The 23,451-nt window shown below is 35.8% G+C and overlaps 3 protein-coding genes and 1 long non-coding RNA gene across 5 annotated transcripts in view; 2 read left to right on the forward strand and 2 right to left on the reverse strand.

Moving 5' to 3' along the window:
* On the forward strand, nucleotides 1-9,810 carry coasy (CoA synthase). The gene is made up of 9 exons (XM_051098139.1): nucleotides 1-673; nucleotides 2,226-2,440; nucleotides 3,110-3,241; nucleotides 4,758-4,947; nucleotides 5,049-5,113; nucleotides 5,204-5,288; nucleotides 5,372-5,469; nucleotides 7,131-7,277; nucleotides 7,364-9,810. Exons 1-9 carry the CDS (start codon nucleotides 1-3, stop codon nucleotides 7,433-7,435), a joined length of 1,677 nt encoding a protein of 558 aa, XP_050954096.1. The 3' UTR covers nucleotides 7,436-9,810.
* LOC127155726 (uncharacterized) lies at nucleotides 2,342-2,966 on the reverse strand. Its single transcript, XR_007825638.1, has 2 exons — nucleotides 2,825-2,966; nucleotides 2,342-2,414 (listed from the first exon to the last, which is right to left on the reverse strand). It is a non-coding gene; the product is annotated as an uncharacterized LOC127155726 (long non-coding RNA).
* LOC127155714 (myosin light chain kinase, smooth muscle-like) overlaps nucleotides 9,791-23,451 on the reverse strand; it is a 20,512-nt gene continuing 6,851 nt past the window's right edge. Inside the window, 8 exon segments of the mRNA XM_051098134.1 lie at nucleotides 9,791-10,292; nucleotides 10,294-10,375; nucleotides 10,917-11,057; nucleotides 11,170-11,257; nucleotides 11,429-11,558; nucleotides 11,957-12,109; nucleotides 12,208-12,331; nucleotides 22,454-22,671. Of these exon segments, the coding sequence (XP_050954091.1) occupies nucleotides 10,172-10,292; nucleotides 10,294-10,375; nucleotides 10,917-11,057; nucleotides 11,170-11,257; nucleotides 11,429-11,558; nucleotides 11,957-12,109; nucleotides 12,208-12,331; nucleotides 22,454-22,671 (1,057 nt within the window). The 3' untranslated portion in view covers nucleotides 9,791-10,171.
* si:ch211-40k21.5 (uncharacterized protein LOC100332117 homolog) lies at nucleotides 13,271-22,760 on the forward strand. Of its 2 annotated transcripts, none has more exons than XM_051098143.1 (6): nucleotides 13,271-14,029; nucleotides 16,501-16,769; nucleotides 20,056-20,155; nucleotides 20,520-20,660; nucleotides 21,780-21,935; nucleotides 22,021-22,760. In XM_051098143.1, the coding sequence occupies exons 1-6, from the start codon at nucleotides 13,685-13,687 to the stop codon at nucleotides 22,309-22,311; spliced, it is 1,302 nt and encodes a 433-aa protein (XP_050954100.1). In that variant the 5' UTR covers nucleotides 13,271-13,684; the 3' UTR covers nucleotides 22,312-22,760. The 2 variants fall into 2 exon arrangements, with proteins under 2 accessions (XP_050954100.1, XP_050954101.1); XM_051098144.1 differs by lacking the exon at nucleotides 13,271-14,029 and adding an exon at nucleotides 15,904-16,413.

The raw sequence follows: 23,451 nt of genomic DNA on the forward strand, positions 1-23,451 counted from the left end.
ATGTCCATGTTCAGCACCGGCATCCTGGTCCTTACGTCTCCGTTACACGTCCTCCCTCTTCGCATCGCCCCCGTCCTCACGTCTGCCGCCCAGGTGGTCGAGCGCACACTTTACGTCCATCTCCACCCCGGCCTCAACCTGGGCACAGGCGGGCAGGCGCGGCCCGTCTACATCCCGCCCGTGGTGGATCTCTGCACTCTCATCTCCCGCCTTTACAGCAACGCTGCTGACATTTGCGGGCACCTGGACGTCAGGGTGCTGCTCAGTAACATCCGCTCCCAGCCTGCGACATTGAGCGGAAGCAGCGGCCCTTTTCCAACACCTCAAAAGCTGTCCCACTCGCCTGAAGTAGTGCTGACAGACTTCCCCATCCAGGATTCAGGCCAGTCCTCACTGGTCACCCAATGCTTGCAGAAGTACGCGGGTCACTGTTACGTTTGCAACCCGAGTCTCTCATCTGTGCTTTTGCATCCGGGACTAAAAGAGGTTGAGGAAGATGATGATGGAGGAGGAAGAGATGTGCAATTAAAACCGTTAGAGACGTTCAGTGATGTGGTGGTTGGTGGCACTTTTGACCGTCTACATGGCGCCCATAAGACCCTGCTGAATACTTCCTGTCTGATGGCCAACAGACGCTTTGTCATTGGTGTGTGTGACCGGGAACTACTAAAAAGTAAGTGGAAAAATCTAGAAAGATTTATACTCACCCTCAGGCCATCCAAGGTGTAGATGAGTTTGTTTCTCAATCAGATTTGGAGAAATGCAGCATTACATCACTTGCTCACCAACGGATCCTCAGTGAATGGGTGCCGTCAGAATGAGAGTCCAAACAGCTGATTAAAAACATCACAATAATCCACACCACTCCAGTCCATCAATTAACATCTTGTGAAAATGAAAGATGTGTGTTTGTAAGAAACAAATCCATCATTAAGACACTAAAGAAAGCAATATAATCGATTACAGCAGTTTGAAGTTAAAAACACGTTTTAATGATGTTTAATGATGTTTCTTATAAACACGCAGCGTTTGACTTCACAAGATGTTAATTGATGGACTGGAGTGGTGTGGATTACTTGTGGATTATTGTGATGTTTTTAATCAGCTGTTTGGACTCTCATTCTGACGGCACCCATTCACCGCAGAGTGTTCTAATGTGGTCTAAATTTCTTCAAATCTGTACAAAGCAGCTCTAAGCTTTAGTTTTTCTATGTGGTTATTTGGTAGTTGGATGAATATCTAATAAAGTTAGGAAAGGGCGTGGCAAAGGATGTGATGTGTGGCCAAGTATGACGTGTCTTACTTGGCCACAAGTCAAGCTCAAGGGACTCACCTCAGTCCTATTGAGCACTGGTCTCCCCACCTTCAGTCCCTGCCGGACCTGGGACTCGAACCTTTCGGTTACAAGCCTGTGTCCCCAACCACTAGGCCACGGCTGCCCCCGTTAGAGACCTTTTGCCAACTGATAAAGTACTTGGAAATGTGTCAAAACAGTTTTCAACTGCAAAAAATGTCTAATTTTGTTGTCATTTCTTAAATGTGACTCTGGACCACAAAAACAGCCTTAAGTATATTTGTAGCAACAGCCAACAATACATTGTATGGGTCAAGATTTTTCTTTTATGCTCAAAATCATTAGGATATTAAGTAAAGATCATGTTCCATGAAGATATTTTGTAAATTTCCCACTGTAAATATATCACAGCTTAATTTTTGATTAGTAATATGCATTGCTAAGAACTTCATTTGGACAACTTTACAGGCGATTTTTTTCAAATAGTTGTATCTCGGCCAAATATTGTCCTATCCTAACAAACCATACATCAATGGAAAGCTTATTTATCAGCGTTATAAATCTTTAAAAGCATCAAAAATGACCCTTATGACTGGTTTTGTGGTCCAGGGTCACAAATAAGCTTTCCATTAGGGCTGCCCTTGACTGGTCATCTTTTTTATTGAGAAAATCCCCTTTAAAGTTGTCCAAATGAAGTTCTTAGCAATGCATATTACTAATCAAAAATTAGGTTTTTATATATTTACAGTAGGAAATTTGCAAAATATCTTGGAACATGATCTTTACTTAATATCCTAATGATTTTTGGCATAAAAGAAAAATTTATCATTTTGACCCATACAATGTAATTTTGGCTATTGCTACAAATATAACTGTGCTACTTAAGACTTTTGTGGTCCAAGGTCACATATGTGTCCTGCTTTTTGTGTAGATAAGGTCCTGAAGGAGTTGATAGAGCCGTACGATCAGCGTGTGGAGAAGCTCCAGGACTTTCTGAACGATGTAAAACCGTCGATCAAGTACGAAATCGTTCCTCTCTCTGATCCCTTCGGCCCCTCCATAAGCGACCCTGAGCTGCAGTGCATTGTGGTCAGCGAGGAAACAAGGAAAGGGGGCGAAGCTGTCAACAGGAAGCGTTTGGAAAACGTGAGAACGTTATTGATTGTTATCCGGTGCCTATAAAAATCTTTACCGTTAGACCAGAGAAACACAAGCTTTATATACAGTAGCTCAAAATGTATTTGAACACTTAAAAATATATGAATATTATTCAAAAGTTTAAAATCAGTAAGATTTTTGAAAGGAATTAATGCTTTTATTAAACAAGGATGCATTAAATTGATCAAAATGACAGTAAAGACACTAAAAAGTGAAACCTCTTTTTCAAATTAAGCTGTACTTTTGAACTTTTTATTCATCAGTGAATCAGTTTCCACAAAAATATGACACAGCACAACTGTTTTAAACATAAACGTTCCTTAAACATCAAACAATACATTTAAATAGAAAGAGACTTTTTCAAAAACTTACCAACTCCAAACTTTTGAACAGTAGTTGTATTATATAATAGTTATCTCATTTAACTTTATTATAATGCTGGTCTTTCTCTGGAAGTTTAATGTTTCTCAAATGTTTAATCCTCAGTAAGTCATAAACTAGACATCTGTGATCTTTGAACTTTGTTATCCATGTGAATTCAGTGTGCTTGTGACCATAGTGACCCCAGTGCGTTTGGACTTTGCTATTGTCCACATTTCACCATTTGTGGTCATTTATTTGTTTATAGTATGTGATGAAACTGTCTTTTCTGTGCAGGGATTGGCTGAACTGGTTCTGTACGAGATCCAGCTGTTGAAAGATGCACATCATGCTGACATCGAGGAGGAGAAGATCAGTTCCTCCAGCCTGAGAACAAGATTGCTGGGCACTCTGCTTAAACCGCCATCAGTACGAACATCCCGCTCACTCATTCATATATGTGACCCTGGACCACAAAACCAGTCATAAGGGTCATTTTTTTAAAATTGACATTTATACATCATAATAAATTTTATATAACTATTTGAAAATCTGGAATCTGAGGGTGCAAAAAAATCAAAATATTGAGAAAATCGCCTTTAAAGTTGTCCAAATGAAGCTCTTGGCAATGCATATTACTAATCAAAAATAAAATTTTGATATATTTACGGTAGGAAATTTACAAAATATCTTCATGGAATGATCTTTACTTAATATCCCAAAGATTTTTGGCATTAAATGACTCATACAGTGTATTTTTGGCTATTGCTACAAATATACCCTTGCTACTTAAGACTGGTTTTGTGGTCACATAGTCACTAGGACTTACAATTCAACAGTCACACAATGCACTTCATCTTTTCATCCATACATCATACATTAGTTCATAACTGTTATATTTTTACATCTTTTTAAACATTACTGCGTATTTAACTGTGTTATTAGACCAAAGGTCGGATTAATTGTTGCATAGATTATGTCTGAGGAAATTTCACAAGATTATGTACAAAAAACCTTTTGTTAAGCAAAAAGACTGACCTATTCTGTCTCCTCCAGACATTAATTTATAGAATCATGGCATTGTGACTGCTGTGTAATTTAATGAAGGCCATTCAGTCATGTGCATGTTAATCATGTGATGCATGATTCAGCTCAGCTGCTATTTCTTTTGTCTATTGCCGTTCTTTTGGAGATAATATATGTATTCATATAAAGTGCCATTTAAAACTTTGGGGTTGGTGATGTTTTTGGAAGAAGTGTCTTATGCTCACCAAGGCTGCGTTTACTTAAGAAACAAATAGGTAAAAACCATAATATTGTGAAAAATTATTACAATTTAAAGTAACTCTTTTCTATAGTAATATATGTTAAAATGTAATTTATTTCTGTAATGCAAAGATGAATTTCCAGCATCATTACTCCAGTCTTCAGTGTCACATGATCCTTCAGAAATCATTCTAATATGCTGATTTGCTGCTCAAGAAACATTTGTGCTGTGCACATATATATTATTATTTTTGACTAAAACTTACTTTTTTAGCATTTTATGTATCATTAATATTTTAACTTGATGTACACTACTGGTCAAAAGTTTTTGAACTGTAAGATTTTTAACGTTTTTAAGTCTGTTCTGCTCACCAAGCCTGCATTTATTTAATCCAAAGTACAGCAAAAATGGTAAAATTGTGAAATATTTTTACTATTTAAAATAACTGTTTTCTCTTTGAATATATTTTAAAATGTAATTTATTCCTGTGATCAAAGCTGAATTTTCAGCTTCATCACTCCAGTCTTCAGTGTCACATATTTTTGATGTTTTTAGTTGTGATATATTTTAGCATTTTAACATTTTAACTCTTGATGTAGTTTTTAAGATTCAAGTACTTTAATTTCATCCACATAAAGATCTTAGCATTGGTTTAATTTGCTGTTCTTCTGTGTGCAGCTGCAGCCGGATCTGCCTCTGGATCCGTATGTGATTGGTCTGACGGGCGGCAGCGGGTCAGGAAAGAGCTCTATCGCACACAGACTGGAGGGTCTCGGCGCTGTGCGGATTGACTGCGATCAGCTCGGTCACGAGGCCTACCTGCCAGGAACATCTGCCTATCACAAAGTCATCCAGGAGTTCGGCTCTGGTACGAAGAGATAACATTAAAATCTTGGAATTCTGCCATTTTCCCCAATAGAAAAGTCATCTGAGATGAAAGTATTTTTGTTTGCTTCTCTTTGCCGTCAGATATTCTCAATGAGGATAAGACCATTAACAGACGAGTACTGGGTGGAAAAGTATTTGGCAACCAGGTAATTCAACTTGACAGATGAATATAATTGAATTCAGAACACATTGGTCATCCTTTTTATGTTGTGTCTGTGTGTGTGTTTGTTTTCCAGGAGCGTCTGAAAGCTCTGACAGATATCGTGTGGCCTGAGATTGCTTCTCTGGTGAAGAAAAGAATAAAGCAAGCAAAAGAACAGGGTGAAGCATTGATCACTTTCTTCTCATGCTCTTGCTTAGTTTTTTATTTTTAAATGTAATTTATTCTCACTTCCTGTTTTTAGGTAAGCATGTTTGCGTGGTGGATGCGGCCGTGTTGCTCGAGGCGGGATGGACATATTTGGTGCATGAGGTTTGGGTGGCCACCATCCCAGAGGAAGAGGTACTAAAGCTTTAATATAGACATAATGTTTTTCTAAAGGTTGGAAAGCCCACATTTTGGGATTTGGGATAAAATTCTGAAATATTATTACAGTTTAAAACTGCTGTTTTCTATTTGAATATATTTTAAAATGTAATTTATTCCTGTGATGCAACGCTGAATTTTCAGCATCATTACTCCAGTCTTCAGTGTCACATGATCCTTTAGAAATCATTCTAATATGCTGATTTGCTGCTCAAGAAACATTTCTGATTATGTTGAAATGATAATATGCTTTTTTGCAAGATTTATATTCAAGATTTTCAAGAGCATTTATTTAAAATATATATTTTTGTAACATTATAAATGCAAGAAATGCTTTTACTGTCAGTTTTGACTCCAGTCCTTCCTGAATAAAAGTATCAATTTCCAAAAAAAAAAAAAAAAAAAAAAAAAAAGCCAGTGTTAGTAGCATTGATTTGCATCCAAGTGTATATATACACTGCCGCTCAAAAGTTTGGGATCAGTACGATTTTTAATGTTTTTTAAAGACGTTTCTTATGCTCATCAGGGCTGCATTTATTTGATCAAAAATCCAGAAAAAAAAAACAAATATTATGAAAATTTCAATTTAAAATAACAGTTTTCTTTTTGAATATATTTTAGAATGTAATTTATTATTTTGATACAAAGCTGAATTTTCAGCATCATTACATTAACAGTAACTCATTTTGGGATTCAAAATCAGATTTAAACCCAAAAATAAGAGCATTTTGAAAATTTGAAAACAGAATATTTTTTAATATATATATTTTAGAGGTCACCATTCAATAAGGTTTTTTTTTTTTTTAAAGTTGTTGAAAAACGATTTTTCTGCTCACCAAGGCTGCATTTATTTCACTAATACAGTAAAAACAGTAAAATATTATTACAATTTAAACAGCTGTTTTCTATTTAAATATATTTTAAAATGTAATTTATTTCTGTGATGCAAAGCTGATTTTTCAGCATCATTACAGTCTTCAGTGTCCTAGATCCTTCAGAAATCATTCTAGTATGCTGATTTATTATCAATGTTGAAAACAGTTGTTTAATATTTTGTTGGAACCTGTTTTTTCCAGGATTCTTTAACAAATAAAAATAGAAATCTTTTGTAACCATATAAACTACCTTCTAAAGTTTAGGGTCAGTAAATTTTCATTTCTTTTTTTTAACAGAAATTAATATTCACCAGGATGTGTTAAATTGATAAAAAGTGATAGGAAACACTTTTTTAATGTTTTTAACCTTTTATTCGTCAAGAATCCTGAAAAAAGAATCACAGGTTCCAAAACAAATGTTAAGCAGCACAACTGTTTCCAACGTTGATAATAACAGTAATTAATCAGCATATTAGAATGATGTTTTAAGAATCATGTGACACTGAAAACTGAAGTAATGGCTGATAAAAATTCAGCTTTGCATCACAGGAATAAATTATATTTTAAAGTGTATGAATACAGAACACCACTATTTTAAACTGCAATAATATTTCACCATCTTACAAGTAAAATGCAGCCTTGATAAACATATAAGAATTCTTTAAAAAGCATTAAAAATCTTCCTGTTCCCAAACTTTTGAGCGGAGGTGTATATAACAATATTAAAATATTCTAGATAGGTTAACTCTCTCTCTGTCTCAGGCAGTGAAGCGTATAGTCCAGCGTGACGGTGTGAAGGATGAAGACGCCTTAAGGAGACTGAAAAGCCAGTGGCCGAATGCGAAGCTTATAGAACATGCTAACGTAGTGCTGTGCACGCTGTGGGAACCTGATGTTACTCAGAGACAGGTACACGTACCATATGACACAATGCATGATGTGCTTTATGAACCTCAAACATGCAGCTAATTATTAATGCATGTGTGTTTCCTCAGGTGTCGAAAGCCTGGAATCTTTTACAGCAGCGGATTCAGAAGAGACAAGAAATAACCAGATCTTCACTCTAAAACAGGCTTCAAAATAAAACCAACCAGATTTCAACATTTAGCTGATCCTTTCAGAAGCATAAACAATCAGCTGTGTTTGTTTTTGAAGTCATGTACCATTTGTTTCATCAAATGCCTGTAATCTTTATAAGCAGATGAGCCAGTTTCAGTTCTTATGATAGCTTTTCTGATGTGGTGAAATAGGATTGGGACAGAAAACATCTTGAGCACTTTTAATAGCTCTGCAGTATACGGTTTACCATTTATTCCTGTGCCTGTTGTCAGAAATATTCATATCTGGTTGTCACACTGCCATTTATGTATTTTTGTACACATAGTTAAAGTTATATTCAGCGAAAAAGGATTTGATCACGATTATACCAGGGTCAGAACTTAACTTTTCCATTAAAGGGCAAACATTTTTATATTTGTGAGGGCAAATCACCTTATTGTTTTAAAAACCATATGTTTTCTTAAATATCAAATGCTTACACTTACCGAATTATTTCAATCAATATTTTAAACTGTTGTCAAAAACAATAGACCGTTTAAAATTGTATCTAAATTATACATGTAAAAAACAGGAGCTCATAAGGCTGCAATATTACGACAATAACGATTATTAATATGGCCATATAAAACAAAATTAAACGTTTTTGTTTCGTTTTGAGCACCTCACATTCTGGCTTTGCAGACAAACATGTCGGTCCATGACTTTAGCGAAGTTTACCTTAAGTTATGCAAAAATAAATCCCGTTATAATCACTGAAACGATTATACGAGTATCTGCCCTGTGTTATGATGAGGGAACCAATCAACAGCGCCGGCGATTCTAGCGCTGACTAATTTAAGCGTGTCTGATTGGCCAATGCATTCCTAAGTTCAACAGAAACGTGTTTGATTGGTCATAAGGCTCACCGCTGCACAAACCAATCTAACGCACGTGTGAGTGAATCTAAAGGTGATTACGTGAATAAACACTCCTTTTATCATTTTATTTTAATCGCGACAGCTGTAATACGATGTTAAATTGTGCAGGTGCATTTTTACCCCTTTGTCTTGAAGCTCGTAAGGCTGCAATATTATGACAAAAATCATTATTGTCGATTATTGCTCTTTATATTGTAATAACGATTATTAATATCGCCATATGAAACAAAATTAAACGTTTTTGATTCGTTTTGAGCACCTCACATTCTGGCTTCACAGACAAACATGTCGGTCCATGACGTTAGCGAAGTTTACCTTAAGTTATGCAAAAATAAATCCCGTTATAATCACTGAAACGATTAAATTAATCTTGTATTTACATCGTATCCGCACTGTGTTATGATGAGGGAATTCGCATGATGAGGGAACCAATCAACATCGCCGGCGCTTTCAAGTGCTGGCTAATCTAAGCGCTTCTGATTGGCCAATGCATTCCTAAATTCAACAGAAACGCGTTTGATTGGTTAAAACGCTCACCGTTGCACAAAACCGCGTAAAAACGATCTGATGCACGTGTGAGTGAAGCTAAAGGTAATTACGTGAATTAACACTCCTTTTAACATTTTATTTTAATCGCGACAGCTGTAATACGATGTTTAATTGTGCAGGTGCATTTTTACCCCTGTGTCTTGAAGCTCGTAAGGCTGCTTTATTATTACAAAAATCATTATTGTCGATTATTGCTCTTCATATTGTAGTAACGATTATTAATATCGCCATATGAAACAAAATTAAACGTTTTTGATTCGTTTTGAGCACGTCACATTCTGGCTTCACAGACAAACATGTCGGTCCATGACCTTAGCCAAGTTTACCACAAGTTATGCAAAAAAACTTGTTATAATCACTGAAGCAACGAAATTAATTTAATATTTACATCGTTTCTGTACTGTGTTATGATAAGGGAATTCGCATGATGAGGGAACCAATCAACAGCGCCGGCGATTTCAGTGCTGACTAATCTAAGCGCTTCTGATTGGCCAATGCATTCCTAATTTAAACAGAAACGCGTTTGATTGGTTTGTGCAGCGGTGAGCCTTATGACCAATCTAACGCACGTGTGAGTGAATCTAAAGGTAATTATGTGAATAAACACTCCTTTTATCATTTTATTTTAATCGCGACAGCTGTAATACGATGTTTAATTGTGCAAGTGCATTTACCCTCGTTTTAAATTTCTGACCCTGGATTATACATATGAAAGAGGGAAGATGTTTGTTAAATCTATATTGTGCCTCCTACAGACCAAAGGTAAAAATGAATGTCAGATTAACCCATAGTAGACCAACTGGTCAGTGATTTTAGACAAATTTACAAAATGACTTTTGATGTAATCATGAACACTTCTTGATACAACTTAGATTTGACATTAAAAATAAAACCATGTTAATTTCATAAAACTTTAATACATTTATTCTTCATATATACACACATGCATGTACAACAAATGAAACTTGTTAAAATGTCTTTTGTCTTAAATTAAGCAGAATTCAAACCATGCCAGAGTTCTGTAGAAAAACACAATGCTGAAACGTAATGCCTACAACTTTTCACACTAGGGAAATTATAGAAACTGAACTTGAAACTAACATTATGATTGTGGATCAAATAGTGCCTTAAAATCAACAATGGAACAATTCAGAAATTGTGAATTACAACAGATTCTAGTGACATCAAACGTGAATTGTCTGAAAGCACTTTTTGCTCCGTTTCACTTTAGAAATCTCCCTTTTTCTTCAATCTCAACATTGTAGATTTGATGATGTTCTAGAGTTGCACGGTGAGTTTGGCAGAACACAATGCCTGTCCCAGGCTGTTGGACGCACAGCATTTGTAGATCCCAGAATCCCCTGGTTGTACTTGAGCGAGGGTGAGCGTGCAAGTGCCGTTCTTTATAATTCATCTGAACACGTCCGGTCTTCTCCAGCGGCGCTTCATCAAACAGCCAAACTACTTCAGGGTCAGGATATCCTGCAAACAGAAGTCACTTCAGTGAATTATGGTCCAATAAAAACTCTACTTCACAGACCTACACTGCAGGAGGATCTTGAAAATCCTTCCTCAGAATTGTGTGATATAAACCTGCAATTGCGCATTATAAATTCAGAATTGCTAGATATAAAATCATTTCTGACTTCTCCTCAGAACTGAGTTTATATCTTTACAACAGAAATGTAAGTTTAGTCAGAACTGATATAAACTTGCAATTCTGTTCTGAGAACATGGTCCATTTCCCTGAAATTGCGAGTTTTCATTTTGCAATTCTGACTTTTTCCTCACAATTGTGAGTTTGTCATGCAGTTGTGAGATAAAAAGGTTGCAATAACTTTTTCATTTTTTATTCAGTGGCAGAAATGGGCTTCAACAACAAACAACAATGCATCATGAGTTTGAGAAAGTTTTTCAAATTTTTATTTTTGGAATCAGCAGCCCAAAATTAGCAAGTAACAAGTATTGGCTTTCATTCAGAAAATAGTTCGCATGTCCGTGTACAGTATAAAGAGTACCATACCTTGTATTGTACAGGCCAGGTGCACCGTGGCTCCGCAGCTCTCAGTGAGGTCATGCAGGGCTTGATGGAAACGTGGTTCACTCCGCAACTGCTTTTCCAGAGACGCCACCGCTTGTTCGGCCTCTTTCCCCAGAGCATTTGCTGAAATAGTGAGAGACATCATGAGGGAGCAAACCAAACATAACTGCACAAATAAACTATAATAGCTTTCTAAACACTTCATTAGTTAAACAAACATTGTCATGCATCTCACCATCTACAGAAATGAAAGGAGAATGCGGTGCATCAGACTTGCTGCAGCGAACCATCCTTTTCAGCGCGAGCAGGGCTTTGCCAGTTTTCTGCAGGACAGAACAGGTGTACATCATTTGCAGTTTACAATAAATAAATAAATAAATAAATAAATAAATAAATAAATGGCCACTGGGGGGGGGGGCAAAAAAACAAAACACCACAAGAACCATCAGGGATTTTGATACTAAAACAGCTGTAAGAGAGTCTTAATTTTATACCTTCCATTTCCGTCGGGCCAGGAACCTTCTCATCTTGTCTTTATTAAGGGATTTGGTTGATTTGGAGTTTGAGTCGTCAAATAAGGCTATCCAGGGATGAGCTAACGCTTTCTCACAGGATAGTCTTGTTCTAACAGTATAAAAATGAAATTAAAGCACTCTGCATATAGAACAAAATAGAATGACAAGGAACATCTTGGATGACACATAGGGGTGAGTAAATTCAGGATTTTTTTTTTTTTTTTTATTCTGGAAGTGAACTTCTTTAAAAAATTAAATAAAATTCAGAAAAAAAAAAAAATGTAATTAAAAAAATAAAATAAAATCAGCTACTTGAAATTAACTAAAACCTAAACTACAGACATTAAAACAATGTTAAAAAAAAAAAAAAAAAAAAAAAGATGATATTAATAAAACTATAATAATGTCAATTATACTAAAACAACGCTGTTACATATCATTAGAAGAACACAGTACAACATGCATGATGTGACCATGCTAATTTCTCAATTCACATTTCTTCATCACCTCTTGTCCTTCCTTAGCAGGCCGCTGATGAAATCTTTGGCCTCATCCGTGATGTCATCGAAACTCTCAGGGTCGAACTCCCATTGTGCTCCAGTAACCAAAGCTAAGGTTTCGGCATCGCTGTTGCCCTGGAATGGAGACTCACCACTCAGGCTGGGAAATGGTGGAAATAAAGATACATCAACCAAACATGCACATTAGTCAATAAAATTAAGGTGACATCCATAAACTGCTTCATTTGGACCCCTTACAGGATATAGCAGATGACGCCGATGCTCCACATGTCAGTGGCCAGATCAACAGGTTCGTAATTTACAACCTCTGGGGCTGCAAACTCCGGAGTGCCATGTAAGACCATCAGACGTTTTCCAGGCTCTGAAAAGGCCAAAAAAAAAAAATAATAATAATAAATAAATAAAATAAAAACACTACCAGTCAAAAGTTCAATAAGATTTAATTTTTTTTTTTTTTTTTTAAAGAAATCTCTTCTGCTCACCACCAAGCCAAGTTTTTTAAAATAACTTCTCTATTTGAATACATTTTAAAATACATATATTTGTGATTTCAAAGCCGAATTTTAGCATCATTGCCCCAGTCACATGATCCTTCAGAAATCATGCTAACATTCTGATTTGCGGTTCAAAATACATTTTTACGTTACATTATAACATCATCATTATTATTATTATTATTAATAATAATGTTGAAAACAGCAGAGTAAATTTTTTTTTTCAGGTTTCCTTGATGAATAGAAAGTTCAAAAGAACAGAATTTATCTGAAATGGAAGTCTTTTGTAACATTGTAAATGTCTTTATCATCACTTTTTTCAATTAAAGTATCCTATCCTTGCTAAATAAAAAGTATCAATTTCTATAATTTAATAAAATGTTATTTTATTTCAGATAATCAGCTTTGGATCTTTCTATTCGAAGAATCCTAAGAAGAAGAAAAAAAAAAAAGAAAAAAAAAAAAAAAAAACTCAACCATTTTTAATTGATCAAAATGTTTCTTCAACAGCAAATCAGCATATTAGAATGATTTCTGAAGGATCATGTGACACTGAAGATTAGAGTAATGATGCTGAAAATTCAGATTTGATCACAGCAAAAAAATTATATTTTAAAATATTTTCAATCAGAAAGCAGTAATTTCAAATAGTAAAAATATTTAACAATTTTACTGCTTTTGCTGTAGTTTTGGACCAAATAAATGCAGGCTTGGTGAGCAGAAGAGACTTCTTTTAAAAAAAAAAAAAAAAAAAAAAAAAAGTGGTAGTGTATAAAATAAATATTTTATTAATTTGACACACACCTTTTAGGTGCGTCCTAGACACATCATCACTCATCTGTATGAAATGTGAATTTTGTATTTTATATACGAAGCCAGTCAGGTTTTGTCCTAAATTAGACAAGACATGTATGCAAAATGCCCTTAAACTACCGGACTTTGATAAATACTTGTACATTAATCTGTGCAAAGGCGATCAAAAACATTATAAATTTATTGCTGAAAACATCTTATAAAGACTATAAAGGATGTAGTGCTTAATTTGTTTTTCACCATTTCTGTGTTCATGATTTTAGGGGGCGGGGCTGAAATCACGTCTCGATGACGCAGTGGAGCCACTGAACATGGCTCCTCCCCCAACACTGTAATAACTAGCATTAGCTCAATAGCAAGTTACTGACATTACCTAGTGACTACAGCCTACAGTTTTCTAGCTAACCATGCCTGCTTCACGCAAATGCGTATTTCCCGGTTGCGATAGTTTACAAAACAGCTCGGCCTCCTTGTTTAAATTTCCTAAAAACGTCGATATCAAGAATAAGTGGATTAATTTCGTGAAGAGCCACCTTGGTGGAGAGCTGAGGATGACCACAAACACCCGCCTCTGCAGTGAACATTTTACACCGGATAGTTTTACAAACTTTCACCGGCGACAACTGGGATTCACTGATAACCCGCTATTGCTGGTCAGTGGGGCCGAACCCACGATCTTCCGCCCCGTCCTTCATCCTCAAGTCCCGCCGACACCTGGTGCCATCGTCGGCAGTACGTGCTCACCAAAAAGTGTAAGTTGCCTTGTGCGTTTATGCTATAATTATAGTAATCTCGCATAGCTGGAGCGTCAGACTGACTGCAAAAGGCAGGTCTGGGATCCTTGCCACTTTGAATGGCCGCATTTGACTGACAGGTAAAGCAACCAATCACGTTTCGTTTTGTGCCGCGTCAAGTTTGATAACCTATTTTATTTACTCAGCGGGGTTTTTTTGTCATCCAAATTTGGCTAGGTGGTTAATAGCACATTTTCTGTGGTATGCCAAACTCTGAACACTTAATATTGCTTTACACGGACTTTTAAAAAGCCTATTCAACTCTAAATAATGGTAGTTAATGAGATCACATGATCAAACGCGTCCTGCTCATTGGCTGACGCTGCAACTAGAACCCTTTCCCTGAGGGGGAGACCTCAAACTCCAGACAAAAACGCGATATTATAAAAATGAACTAGATTTTAAGTTGGCTTGAGAAAGCCGGAACAGAAAGTTTTAAAAAGTTTGAAAAGTTTATAAGGTTTAAGAAGTTTTAAAAAGTTTTAAGTTTGATGGTTTTCAGTCTGAAATTGTTTGAATTCTGAAGTAGTTTTAAAAGGTTAACATTTGGATGTTTTGAAGTCTATACAGTCTGTCAGAGATAGATAGACAGATAGATAGAATGTTGTTAGCATGTTATTAACATGATTAACATGTGACTAGCATGATCTTATAATGATTAGCAGGGTACTAGCATGTTGTTAGCATGCATATAGGATTATCATCAAGTTACATTTTACTAGCATGGTGCTAACATAATTAGCAAGTTACTAGCATGTTGTTAGCATGATTAGCAAGTTATTAGCATGATTAACAAGTTGCTAGCATGTTTCTAGCAAGATTAGCAAGTTAGTAGCATGTTGCTAGCATGATTGTTGCATGATTAGCATGTCGTTAACATGTTATTAGCATGATTAGCAAGTTACTACCATGTTACTAGCATGATTAGCAAGTTACTAGCATGTTGGTAACATGTTTCTAGCATGACTAGCATGTTGTTAGCATGATTAACAAGTTACTAACATTTTACTACCAGGTGCTAACAATTAACAAGCTACTAGCATGTTGTTAGCATGTCGTTAACATGTTATTAGCATGATTAGCAAGTTACTAGCATGTTTCTAGCATGATTAGCAAGTTACTAGCATGTTTCTAACAAGATTAGCAAGTTAGTAGCATGTTGCTACCATGATTGTAGCATGATTAGCATGTCGTTAACGTTATTAGCATGATTAGCAAGTTACTAACATGTTGCTAGCATGTTTCTAACATGACTAAGTTACTAGCATGTTGTTAGCTTGATTAGCAAGTTACTAGCATGTTGTTAGCATGATTAACAAGTTACTAACATGTTTCTAGCATGATTAGCAAGTTGCTAGCATGTTTCTAGCAAGATTAGCAAATTAGTAGCATGTTGCTACCATAATTGTAGCATGATTAGCATGTTGTTAACGTTATTAGCATAATTAGCAAGTTACTAGCATGTTATTAGCATGATTAGCAGGTTACTAGCATGTTGCTAGCATGTTTCTAGCATGACTAGCAAGTTACTAGCATGTTGTTAGCATGATTAGCAAGTTACTAGCATGATTCTGGTTGCTAGGCATAGATAGATAAAGTTTGAACGAGTTTGAATAGATTATAAATACAGTACATAGAAGGGAAGTTTGATTGGGTCTCAAAGGATTCTGGGAGTTTTGACAGTTGGAATTTGAAAAGTGTTGCTCATTTGAACATTCCATCAATGTAAGTCTATGGGATTTTTCCCAATTTTAATCGTCATTTGTAGGAAAATCGTAAGTCCGATCAGTTAGAAAAGCTACAGCAACTAACTTCAGATCAGTCTGAAGATTTGGGCTGAGTTTGGAGTTAGTAGAGTTAAATCTCTAGGACGAGTTAGTGTCGACAGATTTAGTCTCAAAAGAAAATAGCATATCAGTACGTTGTCTTTCTCAAGCCAACTTAAATACAAAGCTCTGCTCCACACTCCAGTACAGCAGGTGGCGGAAGCGCACCTTAAAAATATTAGTTGCCACTACACAAGAAAGATGATAATCCCGGAAGTGCTGCACTGGTTGTTTACAGCAGAGAAACAGGGATGCTTCATGCAAGTTTCGTACGTTTCAATCTACATTTTACGTTGGGTCCTGGTGCATTTTTAAAAAATGATGCACAAGTATGCATTTCCAGGATGCAAGAACTTGTGGGAAATATTGCGAGTACGTAAGAGTGCCAGGGTGACACTTCACAGATCTCCAGTAAGCAGTGAGGATATTACTTCACCTAGTCCATACTTAAAGCACATGAGGCTGCGCAGAGTTACAAACACAGCTGTGCCTGTCATTTATTCACAAAAAACAGAGGTATGCATACATTTGTAGTATTAAAACGAGATCATAACAATGACTTATGACAAAATAGTGCAATTTACAACAGATGGGTTGTTTTAGGAAACTGGGAGTGATACGTCACTGATCAGCCAGGACTCCTTTTCAGAAGATTCGGAGGAGGAAATGGATCATTGTTATGCATTAACCGCAGAGACGCTACAGACTCCGCCGAGGAAGCGAAAGAGGTCAGACGGCAGGAAGAGAGAGAGAGACAGACTGAGACAGAAAAACAGAGTAAACATCGGCGTCGCTTATTCCAGATGGAAAGCGCTGAAGGTGGAGAAAGGCATGAAGAACGACGCGGAGGTTGCTTGTTATCTGCTGGACAGGTAAACAATTATGCGCGTTTGTTGTCGGACCCAGTTCCAAAACACAGCCAATCAGCAGGAAGGGGCGTGTCTAGTAAATACTGCCAAGTTAATTGCAAGAAAACAGATACAATAAGGCAATACAAGACAACTAGATGAGTAAAAGTTTGAGAACAAACTTTAAGCTGGCTTGAGAAAGCCTAGCCTGAAAGTTTGAAGCAGTTGTAAAAGTATGAAAGCAGCTAACATGATTTAACACATTGCTTACATGATTTAACCTGTTGTTAACATGATTTAGCATGATTAGCTTGTTGCTTGTATTTTTTTAGGCTGATTACAATGTTGTTAGCATAATACTAGAATGTTGATAGCATGATTAGCAAGTTGCTAGCATGTTTCTAGCCTGATTAGCATGATGATAGCATGTTTCGTGCATGATTAGCCTGTTACTAGCATGTTTCTAACATGGCTAACATTTTACTATCATGTTGTTAACATGATTGGCATGTTGCTAGCATAAAATGCATGTTACTAGCATGTTGATAGCATGATTAGCAAGTTACTAGCATGTTTCTAGCCTGATTAGCATGGTGATAGCATGTTTCGCGCATGATTAGCCTGTTACTAGCATGTTTCTAACATGGCTAACATTTTACTATCATGTTAAAATGATTGGCATGTTGCTAGCATAATATGCATGTTACTAGCATGTTGATAGCATGATTAACAAGTTACTAGCATGTTTCTAGCCTGATTAGCATGGTGATAGCATGTTTCGCGCATGATTAGCTTGTTACTATCATGTTTCGAACATGGCTAACATTTTACTAGCATGTTAACATGATTGGCATGTTGCTAGCATAATTTGCATGTTACTAGCATGTTGTTAGCATGTTGTTAATATGTTGCTAACATGTTTCTAACATGGTTTGCATGTTACTAACATGTTGCTAGCACAATTAACATTATACTAGAATGTTGCTAACATTTTTCTATCATGATTAGCATGTTACTAGCATGTTGCTAACATGATTAGCATGTTAGCATGTTTTTAACATTAGCATGTTGCTAACACGATTAACATGTTACTAGCATTTTGTTAACATGTTTCTAACATGATTAGCATGTTGCTAGCATGATTAGCAAGTTACTAGCATGTTGCTAGCATGATTAGCATGTTAGCATGTTTTTAACATTAGCATGTTGCTAACACAATTAGCATGTTACTAAAATTTTGTTAACATGTTTCTAACATGATTAGCATTTTGTTAACATGTTTCTAACATGATTAGCATGTTGCTAGCATGATTAGCAAGTTACTAGCATGTTGCTAGCATGATTAGCATGTTAGCATGTTTTTAACATTAGCATGTTGCTAACACAATTAGCATGTTACTAAAATGGTGTTAGCATGTTTTAACATGATTAGCATGTTACTAACACAATTAGCATGTTACTAGTATGTTGCTAGCATGATTTAGATAAAAGGTACAATTATTGTGATCAATGTTAAATCTATATCTAAGAAACTCTAAAGATGGGTAGATATCATTAAAAATTTTAAAGTGTACTTCCTTGGCTTTGGGAGGTATCGGAAAGAAAAGAAAAATGGTTCTTAATTTGAATGTAGGACTCTTGGGGAAAAGGTAAGATACGTTATTTCGACTAGCTTGATTTGGAAATTTATCTTGGGTCAATAAAGTTCTTATTAATTTATTTGGCAAGCTACTCCTAATAAAATCTTGCCCATTTATTATTAAAGAAGGTAAATGAAGAGCTTCAGTTATATGGAGAGAGATGACAGATAGAAAGGAGCAAATCATTAAAAAGAAAGGTTACGATCAGGCAAGAGCTCAGACCCGAGGTTGCTTTGTTTCTTCTAAATAGGCGAGTAAAGATGATTTCGCACGAATATGCGTGTCATCTTCGCTTGTTTGCTCATCTTGTTGTCGTTCGCTTTAGATATGATAAAGGCACATTGGTTACCACACCTTATAAGCCTGAAGCGCCTATGGTGTCAAGACTCGACTCCCAAAGTGTATCTGAAATGCAAGATATCAATCCAAATAGGTTTCATTTGATTTCACTTTTTATTGATCGCTGTACTTCCCTAATCTTGTCATAACTACAACATATGTGACCCTGGACCACAAAACCAGTCTTAAGTGGCACTGGTATATTTATAGTAGTAGCTAAAAATGCATTGCATGGGGAAAAAAAAAAAAAAAAAAAAATTTTATACCAAAAATCATTAGGATATTAAGTAAATATAATGTTCCATTAAGATTTTCTACCGTAAATGTATCAGAACTTAGTTTTTTGATACATTTACGGTAAAAAAAAAAATAATAATAATAATAATAATAATAATAATAATACTACATTTACATTTGATACATTTACGGTTTAAAAAATAAATAAATAAATAAGTAATAAAAAGTATTTTCCTCAGTATTTTAGATTTTTTGCACCTTCAGATTACAGATTTTCAAATAGTTGTATCTTGAAAAATTAAATGCACAGGTCATTCATTGTTGCGTCAGCGAATAAGCAAGCATGTGAATTATGCGCATTTATAAGGTTTATTCAGTTATCTGGTGCTAGTTGAAAAAATTTTTAATATACATTTAGGCGGTTAGACCACTTTCCCCCACTCACTATTAGCGTTATTTGCATAAAACTCGACATACTGGCGGGTCGGATTTGGTAGGACACTGCGCGGTTACGTCACGTCCGTAAACACGCGTCTGGCGCGTAGGGCTGTGGATGAGGAATGGTTGTGGTTCGCCTCTACAATAAATTAGTGTAATTTTGGAAGTGCTTAGCAGTGATTATGGATCGTTCTAAACGCAAATCTTTAAGGAAACCTAGAGAAACATCCGTGGTTGAGGCAAAGGCGCCTCGAAACGAACAGAGCCTGCTAGCGAAGCAGGAAAGCGATAGAGTTCGCGGGAAAACTCAGTTTTAGAGATCTCAAAGGATTTAGGACTGACCCAGAGTTGGCTTTTTTCTTGCTGGACAGGTAATACGTTTTAGTTGAATGATAGATGCCTTGCAGTTTGCTGGCAAGTGGCAATTTTGTGTTTAAATCATTTTCAATCACATTTTTATAAAGAAATTGCTAAGAAAATTTTATAGTCAACTATAAGAAATGGCAAACACCACAATTACGTGTGAAATTAAATAGTGTAGCTATACATAAATGCCAGTGTAAATTTTTCCCACCAGTATAAATAAAGTTTTGGCTAATTGGCTTATTTGTTGCAACCTTTATTATTTTCACGTTTTCTCATTTTCGTTTACTAAGAGCGTGTGGTGAGCATCTCTTGCAAGACAAGTCCAGTGTCTTTCCCAGAAAGAGAGGAAGACCCCGGAAATCAACTTTTGCGTCTGCACCACAAACTGAGGTATGTAGGCAGGGTTGCCAGGTTTTCACAAGACCCTCACCAATTTTGGGGTGGGGGTAAAATACATGGTAAAATTCACATTCCATAGGCTAAATATTACATTATTGGGCTTGTTTCAACGCATGTACATACACAAAAAAAAAAAAAAAAAAAAAAAAAACACAGTCACAGTGTTAATGAAGTCTAACTCTGCAGGAAAACCATGGATTTGGCAACACTATGTAGGCCATGTACATTCAGGTAAATTGGGACACTTTTTACCATTAAGATGAGAGAAAGTCCCGTTTATCCTGAAATAATCTGTAAATTAATACTACACTTGTGTCTGATACAATATGCTAATCTCAAACGTAAATTGCCATAGGAGACTCAGAGGGATTCACCTCAGCCCAATTGGGATGCACAGTCAGACACCAAATCCCAGCCTAGTCCAGATCCCCAGTCCACAAATGTTGAGGTCCTTGGGATCTGCTATGATCTCCCTCCTCTATGGCCATATCAACCAGTAAGTGCTCACATGTCACACTACTTTCTCCATTATTACAGTACTTTCCAATGCAGCACTTTTTGAAATTTATTGATCTTAGTAATTTTTTCTCCTCCCAAATTATTCTGTAAATTAAGCTTCAGTTATAACTTTATTTTTACAATATTTGTTGCTATTTTTAGCCATACATGTGCTGTTTTAAAGTTTATAAACTAAAAGTTTATTTTAATTCACCAAATGTCTCTTACTAGCTACACTACCAGTCAAAAGTTTTTGAACTGTAAGATTTTTTTTTATTTATTAAAAGTCTCTTTGCTCACCAAGCCTGCATTCATTTCATCCGAAGTACAGCAAAAAAGTAATTTGAAATATTTTTACCATTAAAAATAACTGAATATATTTTAAAATGTCATTTATTCCTGTAATGAAAAAATTCAGCATCATCACTCCAGTCTTCAGTGTCACATGATCCTTCAGAAATCATTCCAATATGCTGAATCCAATTTGCTGTTCAAGAAACATATCAACATTTAAAATGATCAACAACAACAACAACAACAACAACAACAACAACAACAACAATAATAATAATAATAATAATAATAGTTTTTTGAGCAGCAAATCAAAATATCAGAATGACTTCTGAAGGATCATGTGACTGGAGCAATGATGCCAAAAATTCAGCTTTGAAATCACAGGAACAAGGTACATTTTAAATAGTAAAAAATAAAATTCAAAATTGTAATGTTTTGCTGTAATTCAGATCAAATAAATGCAGGCTTGATGAGCAGAAGAAACTTCTACAGACAAAAATAAATAAAATCTTACTGTTCAAAAACTTTGGACTGGTAGTGTATATGGTCATACCTATTTTGGTAAAAAAAAAAAATTTTTAAAAAAAGAAAGCTAATTGAACTTCTGACTTTAATTTGGAATTAATTTGATTGAATCTGAATTGCAAACTTGATTCAAAACTGTAAAATTGACAGGCTAATTGAATGAGCCACATGCAAATTTTAAAATGATCACCATACGTCTCTGACTGCTTGTCATTGGTAATTTATATTAAATATTACGTACTGGCAACCATATACAACTGCATTATAACTGCATGTGTCACCATTTTCTGCCATGTAGGATAAGCAAGCACAGTCTGAACAACTAATAGATGAAGAATCGAAGCCAGATGTCAGGATGGGTTACACTGAAGAACAAAACTGTAAGATGGAGTACAGTTCATGTTCAAGCACAATTACAGATGAAGACAGCACAGTGCTCTGGGAAGAAAACCAGGTTGGTGAAAATGGATATTTAAGCTTTTAAATCAAATGAGTCAGAATGAGTCCAAAGTGTTCACGGATTATTTTGCGTCTTGTAGGATGAACTCGCACAGACTGCGCTGCGATTGGAGGAACGTTTAAACGCCATGAGATCTTTGTCTGATACTGCATCTGATCCAGTTTCAATGTCAAGTGGAATAGTAGATCAAAAGGAAAGAAAATGGGCGGTCAACAAATCCAGTTTGACGGGACTGTTCAGAACCTGCCATCAGTGTGGAGAACCGGTTCTGGAATTTAAAACATTGACATCCGGAAGTCTGATCCGGATTCAGTGGGAATGCTCAAATGGACATCTGATGTGGCTCTTCCCCAATCACAATCCAACATAACACACACTAAAACCAGATGAGGATGAAATGTGTCTAGATTTATTAAAATGTAAATAAAGAAATAAAGTTTCTACTTTGGAATTACAAAACTGGAGAGTTTGAGTCGCTCTGGACAAAACAGCATTTGAAATGAATCACTCACCCAGTTTGCAGGCCAATCCGAAATCGATGATCTTGATGAGGGTCCCAGCGCCGTTCACACAGACGATGTTCTCCGGCTTCAGGTCGAGGTGAATGATGTGTTTGCTATGGATATACTGGATTCCTTCCAGGATCTGACGCATGTAGTTCACACTGTTGGGTTCAGTGTGATCGAAATTCTCATCTACAATCCGCTCAAACAACTCACCACCTGCAATACTTTAAATGAGGCAAAAATGCATCTTGGTTACATGCATGCAAATGCATCTTCTGTTCACCAAGCCTGCATTTATTTGATTCAAAATACAGCAAAATGAAACAAATGTCTCATTGTAACTGGAAATTGATTCATATGAATACAGCCATCTGTCTTGCCACATTTAAAAAAAAAAAAAAAAAAAAAAAAAAAAAAAACATGAAAAACACATTATTGCAGGACACAATTTGTATTTTGCTATAAAACTGACAGATTTTAAAAGCGGAGACTTTGTTTTATATTAAAAGTACCAAAAGCGCAAAGCTTATTGCTATTATTGGGTGGCTGGCGCACTACAAATAGGCCTAATGAATGCAAATCAAAGACGTGAAATACATTTTCCAAGCATAATGTCCTTGCGAGAATGACACGTGGTATGATTTCTGCTAATAATCCCACAAAACGCTGTCGTAGTTATTAAATATCATTCTTGATATTAAGTGGTTTCAGTCTTTAAAATGTACTCTTTTTAATTCCCATCCCAGTAAGATGATGCAGGGCTCAGACACAACAATATTCAAATAAATTGCGGTGGCCTGGCAACGTCTCCTGGTGCTCCCAGTCTGGGCCATTTGCATGCACAATGTAGGCTATAAAATATTCTAACTTTTATTTCTACAATTTATCCACTATTTAAATTCTCAAAACATTTCAGCTTTATTCTCATAATTTTACATTATTTTTTATTTTTTAATGTGGCACTAAAACGGCATCATAAAATTTAATATTTAAATTTCAAATGG

This window comes from Labeo rohita, chromosome 24, assembly GCF_022985175.1.
Source record: "Labeo rohita strain BAU-BD-2019 chromosome 24, IGBB_LRoh.1.0, whole genome shotgun sequence".
NCBI classification, from domain to species: Eukaryota; Metazoa; Chordata; class Actinopteri; order Cypriniformes; family Cyprinidae; genus Labeo; species Labeo rohita.